General features: G+C 40.5%; 1 protein-coding gene across 1 annotated transcript; it reads left to right on the top strand.

The window, feature by feature from the left end:
• The first annotated feature begins 2076 nt into the window (after nt 1–2076).
• On the top strand, nt 2077–8367 carry LOC140234948 (sushi, von Willebrand factor type A, EGF and pentraxin domain-containing protein 1-like). The gene is made up of 6 exons (XM_072314986.1): nt 2077–2257; nt 2994–3146; nt 4407–4595; nt 4934–5140; nt 6791–6985; nt 8114–8367. The coding sequence occupies exons 1-6, from the start codon at nt 2077–2079 to the stop codon at nt 8365–8367; spliced, it is 1179 nt and encodes a 392-aa protein (XP_072171087.1).
• The last annotated feature ends 495 nt before the right edge of the window (nt 8368–8862 follow it).

The following is an 8862-nucleotide window of genomic DNA, read 5'->3' as shown; positions in this document are numbered from 1 at the left end:
TGTCGACTCTCTCCGTGCTTTCGGGTTGCTGGCCGTCTGGAGTGGATTGGGTCGATTGGTTACTCGAGGGGCGTATTGGGTCCGGTCGACCTCCGGAAGGGGCGGCGGGGGCTGGTCGAGTTCGGGGATGCTCGTACGCCTGTAGCAGACGATTTCTGTCAGCCATTCGGCCAAATCTGACAATCAGGCTGGGGCCCTGTGGGTTGAGCGTCTCTTCTGGCGGAGGGCAGTCGGTGGGCATTGATGACTGGAATTGCCCGGGCTTCCTCTAAATTAGTGCCGAGGTAGTGACAGAAGACATGAGCAATCGTATCATAGATATTTTCATTCCTGTCCTCCGGAATCCCGTAGATAAGGAGATTCTGCTTTCTCTGGTGCAGCTCCAGCGATATCAGTTTTTCATTAAGATCGTCTATTTTGTTTTCCATTGACTCATTTATGTTAGGTATGGTTTCCTTCTCTAACGACTGTATTTTTTCAGCGTTGAAGTTCACGGTTGCCTCAATTTCGGACACATACCTTTTCGTTTCTGCCAGGTCATGTTTCACTGTATTTATCTCCAGCAGTACCGAGTCCATTTTCGTTGTCAACTTGTTGGATAGTTCAGTTATCATGCCTTTCAACTCGTTCATTATGGTGGAAACGCCAGAGTCGGGGTTGGTTTGTGGGCAGGATGTCTGTTCACGAGAGTCCCCGGAATCTCCAGCACCTGTAGTTGGCAGGACATTCACAGGGCCTGGGGTTGGAGTTGGCGTCGGCGTTGCTGGGATACCGGTGGCTTGTGGGGGCTCCTGTTGAGGCGCCGGTTGAGGCGCAGGTTGCAATGAGCGCGTCCTCGTGCCCGCTGTGGTAGGTCCCCTTGCATTGCTGTTCCCTGGCATTTTCGATGTGACTTTGACGGATTTGTCAGATTTTTGCGTTGAAATATGAGTTCGTAGATTATATGTTTTTTTGAATATCTGACATGACTTGTAGAATTAAATGGTATTCCGCGTGGTATTGCACCTTTGACGACAAGTAGAGGTAGTACTTCGATATGTGTAAATGACGGAGGAAGTATGCGGCGGGAGCCCACCCAGAAACACGTCTGAACTCTACGACTTGCGCATAGTATGTAGTAGATATTCAATATCTTTCTCTCCTTTCGTCTATAGTCTTCATTTATTTGTCAATCAGAAATCAAGTGAAAGACAAATAACGTTGCTGCAGTGTATTTACAGCCTCTGGAGATAACATTCCATGTTTCTCTTTCGGAGATTTCTCCCCCCCCCCCCAACATCAATGATGTACATTTTCTTTTGATTTATAACCTGTAAAACACAAAACAGGTACAATTCTATGGGAGTATTGATGTCCTCTGCCATAATGTATTTGTTGGAGAAAGATACGAAATCATTATGCCTAGTTTGTTTGCTTGTAATTTCTTTGTCTGTTTTGTTTCTTTGGGTTTTTGTGTTTTTCCTTTTTTTTGTGTGTTTGTTTGTTTGCTGTTTGTTAGTTTGTTAGTTTTTTTTATTTCTGCGGATCCCCTGCTGGAAAGAACACGGTGTGCCACGTCCACAGTGTGTCCACAAAGTACTATGTGAAACGCTGGAATTAACTGTGTGAAGATGATTTCACACTGTGGTGTGGTTTTTCTCAGAGTGTTCAAGTAGTAATGCTTTGTTTCACACTGAATGATGATTCACAATGTGCTCACAATGTTAAAACGCTCGAATTTAAAAATGTGAAGAGATTTCAATATGTGCTCACAATGTCGTCACATTGTGTTCACACTGTGTTTGGCATTTCACACTGTGGAACAGTGTGGGTTTTTTCCCACGGGGGGGGGGGGGGGGGGTAAGTGATTGAGATGTAAATTCTCAAGTTTGTTTTACTTTACTTGTGTACGTCCGCGATTGAGCGAATTCTGTAATTTTTGTATACTTCTATTTCCATTTTCATGTTGTAAGGTAAAAAAAAATGTGATATTTTTTCAAAAATATACACTGTAATGCACAAACGCTCGCTCAGACAATTACAATGTGATTATAGTTTTGAGTTTAAAATGACTGGCAATGCCTGAACTGACTAGAAATGCAGTCGCCTCCTATATTCCTCCCATCAGATGTGAAGGATGATGACTTCTTGGTACTGAATGATAGTGATTGCCCTTCTTCGTGTGGCCCAAACTCGGTGTGTGCTTGTGCTACAAAGAGCGGGGTCCAGGAATGTGTATGCAATGCGGGATTCTACAACACATCCTCTGGATGTACTGGTAGGAACACTTATGCTCCGATTTCTTTGCCAGTATATGTATAAGGCCTAGCATCTACACTGTACGTCAGTGTTCGTGGAATCAAGGAATAGGATGGGGGCTATACAACGCCCCCATCCCTCACACACACTTTTTGCTCTTTACATAACTTTAAAAAAAAGAATCACTTTACGAAGGTTCCCTCTGGAAATTCTTCTGGTCGAAACGGAAGGGGGGCAATTTTAGAGCAAACTTGGAATATGTCAAGGAATATAGATGCCCAATGGAAACTGACGCACAATGCATGCGAACAATCAATATCTCGAAAATAGCCAAGAAAATGTCCCGTTTTATGAATCGATCACCTGTAGGACGGAAATACCTCCTCCCTACACACGGTGTAAACTAACCCATTTATGGTTTGTACCCATCAGGGACACAATGGCATTAATTTCATGAATTAAGCATCTCATTTATGAATTCTTAAGTGATAAACTGTTATGCTTGTGGGTTAATTTCGAATGCTAACCACCCATACGGATACCCATGTTAAGATGGTCCAACATGACAGGTGCACGTCAATTACAGGCAGAGTATAGATCCTACTTTAAGCAGAGGAAGCATGGAACTCTTGACTTAGAGCACTGAATTCTCTTTGTATGATGTAGACCATGCATACAGATCTTGTTATTTAGTCTAACGAATTGCAGGCAAACTGTTCCTGATGTGCTCTCTTCTTGTTAATTTGTTGTCACAGGTTGTCCGCCTAGAAAATACAAAACCGTTCTAGGAAACATCCACTGCAAATCATGCCCGACCCACTCGTCCACGAATTCTACCGGCAGCGATAGCCGCGCAGCCTGTGAATGTGACACAGGATACGAGGGAACCAGCAACGATACTTGCGAAGGTCATTATCCCCTTCGATTTTCATGTCTTTGTCTTTCTAGAATTGCCAGATACGCTGTATTGTTTTGGGAGAATTCATTCGTAGAAACGACGTAAAACTTGCATCTCACATGAAACATTTTCATAGAAAGTTATTGTAGAAAAATGTAGGTATAAAACGTAATTATAACAACGGTATAATGATAAAATACATGAATAGATCATTGTAGGGCCTACATGTCGTACGTATACGTAGCCATATACTTTGTCTAATAATATATGCACTATGGTATAATAACAACGGTGAAAGGAAGAGAATATTTAGCAGCGGGGTGAAGGTTGAGTTGTGATTTTTTCAGTTTTCTTCAATTTGTCTCCCTCAATAAGAACGTATATCGATGCACGTATTTATGCAATATATGCAGGTATATAGCATGCGTCACGTATGAAACATTCTTTGTGCAAATTATTGTACTGTGCCAATACACTTACGCTCCCAAAGTTTTTTTTTCTTGTTTTTGTTTTTGTTTTGTTGTTGTTGTTATTGTTGTCTTGATTTCGCTTTAGTTTTAGATTTTGTATTCCCTTGGAGCTATGCTGCTTGACAATGAAACATTGTTAAAAAAAAGATTGTGGAATTTTATTTTTTACATTTTTTGAAACCGTTTCAAAGGGCTGATTTCTAAGTTTTCAAGAGTTTGTACAAAGAGTACAAAGAGTACTTGACATTAATTGATATTAGGTTCCCAGGTAGAAAATCCATCAGAAGCCGTAAGAAACCATTACAAGTATTCTTTCAGTAACACCTGTTCCTTCGAACAGTCGACCACATGTAGCGACACCAGGGTATAAGACGTCGATTATTATTAAGGTTCCCTGAAATAATGCATGTTGATTTGTGTTGATTCATGATACCCTAAACATCACTTTTGCGGTGAAACGAATATCTATAGAAACATTCCATATATATTTTTGACTAATTTTTCTTCTACTTTTCTTCAGATTACAAAAATCCTTCCAAAGCAATATTCTTGAGATGACCTCATCTGTCAATCATTGCTACATTACTGAGTTATGTTTAACAAAAAAACATCGGAATGCACCTCAGTCCCCTCGACTCAGCATAACTTGATGTTCTCTCGCCATGTCTTTTGTGAGTCACATTAATATCATAGAAACATGCAAAAGTGATGTTAAGGGTGTCATAAATCAACACAAAATCAACATGCATTTGTATTTCAGGGAACTTTAATGAGATTTCCTTTTAATACGAATCCCGCAGCTGTTCAGTGTCCGGAATGGTCATCAAACCAAAGTGGAGTCGCCATGATCCCATCCGACTGCCCGAATACGTACAGCAGTACCCCGTGTCAGTTCAGGTGTCTGTATGGCTACCGCGTCTCCGGAGGGTCGAGCAGCTCTCGGTGCACGGAGAACGGCGACTGGTCACATGACTTCTTGCAGTGTGAAAGTGAGTTGACAACATGGCGTCGAAGATCACACGAGAGTTGAGCAGTGGTTGGACCAAGCTTGAAAGAAGTGAATAAAAAATAGAATTTAAAAAAGAAAGTTTCGAGGCAACAGAGAGAGAGAGAGAGAGAGAGAGAGGAGAGAAGCTTTTGTAATTGCAACAGCATTTCACCCTAAATATGATATCTTATGTTGCTTTTAATGTGCTTATCCTAGATGCTATGGATATCCTGTCCATGTCGGTATTTTGAGAGTTAAATTGTCATCTTCAAATTCGTAAGTCATTATTTGTTTTCACTTAAATGTATCATGCATTATATTGATTCTTGTGCAACCAAGGAATTACGTGTCCTGCGTTGACACCGCCACCAAACGCAAACGTCACATGTAGCCCCCCAAATGACAACAGGCTTGGAACAACGTGTAATATCACTTGTCATAATGGTTACGAGATGGTGGGACCGGCCATCAACCAAGGTATTGTCGAGTGCGAGCCACAGGGCGCCACCAACGGTGAATGGTCTCGGCATGACTGGAAGTGTCAAAGTAGGTTAACTTTTCTTTTAATCTATTTGTCAATCTATCTTGATCTATCTATATACATGGCTCGACTTTAGCGGTGGTCCGATGGCACGGCCAAGGAGCACTAAAAGTTACTGTCGGGCCACCATTTTTTGTTGTTGTTGTTGTTGTTGTTGTTGTTGTAGTTGTTTTGGTATAGCTAGATCTGGCAGCTAAAATCCAAAATGATACTTTACATTTTCTTTTATTTCTGGCCACTTCTCTATATCTTTGTCGAGCCACTTAAATTTCATACTCAAAGATTTCAGTGGCCCAAATGGGCCGCCAGAGGAAAAACAAAATGTCATTGTCGGGGACCGATATACGTGGTGTGTCATCACGTTACCCGGTTAAAGTCAGAGATCATTAAAGGGGGAAAATGTGTGTTAAGCCATCTTTGGCAATATGATAGTTACAGTGTTCTAAAATCTTTATTCTTTCTTCTAAATATCAAATTTCCTTATATGAAGAAGTGCATATCATAGAGGCCAATCAATCTGAAGCTTAGAATCTAACCAAATCTGGCAAGTGAACCTATACAGGGGAGAATCCAGGAATTCTGTAAAGGGGACCGTGACTAATATTTCTGGTGCCACTTCCGGGTTTCATTTCAATTTTTTTTCTTTTGTTTTTAACGAAAAATAAAGGGGGGCGTGCGCCGGTTGCGCCCCCCTCTGGATCCACCGCTGTATATAACAAAACGACAAACAAAACCGCACATACTTTCCGGACATTACATGGCTCTCGTGATAACGGATCACATTAAATATAACGATGAATATTTTGTGTTTGTCTTTCATCTGAATCAGCCAAACGAGAAAACTTAGCAGTTGCTTTTCTTGTAAGACCAGAATAACCCTGTCAGATGTTAGAATAAACAAATAACTCTTTGTGATCCCCATCTCTTTCTTTTTGCTGTTTAATCAACAATCTTCAACGTGTATTATGAAACGTGAATCTAGTGTGCTTTCGAAAGCGCATATATTCAATTATAGTCAAAAGCACTTATCAGGTCAACGTTAATTGTTCTAAGGTATTTCTTACGCACTTTACTTACTAGATTCTTTCTTTCTATTTTTTTTTTTTTGCATGACATAATACTATCGATTGATATGGGTCTTGCTGATATTGATTGGCCGATATGGGTAATGGAAAAAACATTCCTTCGGACATTTTCCTTTGGAACAATGATGTTTAACTGCATGGTTTCTATTAAGCATTGTCATAGGAATTGAAAACATTGATCTGTGTCTTGCTATATACTCCACAGGTTGATGTAAGAATGCAAGATAATAGCGTTATCACGTATCGTTCTCTCTCTTTCTCTTTCTCTCTCTGTAGCTATAATGATCATAGATACCTACCTATACATACCTACCTGTGTATCTATCTGTATATCTATCTATCTATCTATGTGTCTTTCTATCTATCTATCTATCTATCTATCTATCTATCTATCTAATCTATCTATACAGTAGTATTATACCGGTCTGTTTGTATCCTCTGTATGTGTGTCTGATTGAGAGTCGCTATGGATTGCTTTTAAAACCAGGAGAACGCTTAAGAAGAAGATTTCATTTGTTCAACATTAATTGTATACCTCTTTGCGGGCATTTTCTCCTCTATCTTATAAAGAGAAAACTTGCCAACCACTCGAAGTGGTGTCTCCGATGCTCGTGGAACCAGCGCTTTGCCAGAATATCTCCGAATACGGACAGGAGTGTACCTACAGGTGCGGGAATGGCTATAGTCTAAATAGCTCCGATGACACCGTCAGTTGTACGGCAACCGGAACCTGGTCTAGCCCTTCCCCGCGAGTTGAGTGCATAGGTAGGCCACGCACAGAGTAATGCTCGCAGGGCAGCCGCCTTTGCGTAGGCCCTAGCTTTTTTCTTGACTTGAAGTTGTCAGTCCTTAGTCATGAACAGCTAACAAACACAAAAACAAACAAACAAACAAACAAACAAACAAACAAACACATTTCTTAAAATGCAATCGAATCATTCGTAGATGCAAAAAATAACATCAAATGTCAATAAAAGTACGTCAGAATCTGTGACATACCATTCTCTCCGTACACTGCAAAAATTCCGGTGTTAAATAGTGAACACCGAGCTGGTGTTAAATTTTCGGTGCTCATTTATGGTGTTAAATTAACACCTCCTGGTGTCATTTCAAAATTTTAAACTGTTTTTTGAAGATTTTCTAAGTAACTGCACTTCTTGTTGATTTTTAATTTAAACAAGACGATCAAGAATTTTACATTAAAATACTAGATTTTTGAAAAAATGTGAAAATAAATTTACACCACAGTAACACCAGCTGGTGTGGTCTCTTATTGAAGCTGGACGGGTGTTAAACCATTGATATTAACACCAACAAATATCAAATCAACACCATGTGGTGTCATTTTTTAATTAACACCAGCACAGTGTCAAAATAACACCAGGTACAGTGTCAAATTAACACCACGAAGTGTCAGGGGAACACTTTTCAACACCATCACAGTGCATTTTCAACACCTGTGGGTGTGGTCCTTTATTGAAGTTTGACCGGTGTTAGATTTAACACCTGTGGTGTTAAATCTAACACCGATGTTTTTACAGTGTAAAGTTTTAATAGGCTTTCAAATAAACATAACTTTTAATGTACAGAAATAAACATTAAGTGAGCTTCTTCACATAGTCTAGAAAGTTGTCGAAATGAGAGCAACATTGCTGTACCTTCCAGAAAGCCATACCTCATTAAGTACAGAATCTTCAGTTGCTAAAGGGTTGTGAGGTAATTGCACCCCTTCTTTGATCAACGTATTTGGTCAAAACCTATATTCACCTCATTTAATCGGTAAAACTGTTTCAGCAGTTCCATATGTTTTATATTTTCTCTCCCTCCTTTTACAACAAATCTAGCATGCAACTCTCCAAGTTAATGCGAGTGATTTTGTCTCGATTTCCGTAGATACCGAACCACCTAGCATAACGTGTCCTGGAGATATTACCGGCACTACTGACGAGCACAAACCAACTCGACTTGTAATCTGGACTGATCCAGCGGCCTCTGATAACAGTGGAGCTCCACCAACATTAACACCGAGCCACGAGGCTCCCTATGACTTCCCCATTGGAGTGACCGTTGTCACGTACAATGCGACCGACATGGCAGGGGAAACCAGCCAATGCACCTTCGCAGTTCTCATTACAGGTTTGAGCTAGAGCGATTGAGGCGTAGAAGTATTATCATGACAATACATTGGCGGATCCAGGGGAAGCGCACCGGGCGCGCTCCCCCTTTATTCATTTGTTTTTTGTCAAAAAAAGAAAGAAAGAAAAGAACAAAAAATGGGGGAGGATGGCTGCGCTCCCCTTTAAGTTTGTAAAGGCTCCCCTCTTTACGAAATCCCTGGATCTGCCCCTGCAATAGTATTATGCCATAACGACTAAAGATATATAAAGAAAAATGCTAAAATTGCTGAAATAGGTGCCAATAACGGAAGACTAGGTAAGAAGTCACCACTTTTAGTATTACAGTTGGTAATGACATTTTGAATGCGATGTTGTGATTGCAATGGTTTTACCAAAATTCAGTTTCTAATTGGACATGAAATGTGAGTGATACCAGTTAGTGTCTCACATTCAATTTTCTGTGGGGTTGTGCGCTGCCATCTTCACAGAAGGCTGTTAAAATCACAAAAAGACGACCTGTGGACG

Source organism: Diadema setosum, chromosome 11, assembly GCF_964275005.1.
Source record: "Diadema setosum chromosome 11, eeDiaSeto1, whole genome shotgun sequence".
Taxonomy (NCBI): Eukaryota; Metazoa; Echinodermata; class Echinoidea; order Diadematoida; family Diadematidae; genus Diadema; species Diadema setosum.
Note: the sequence above shows the minus strand (reverse complement) of the source record. Positions and strands in the feature narration are given on the sequence as shown.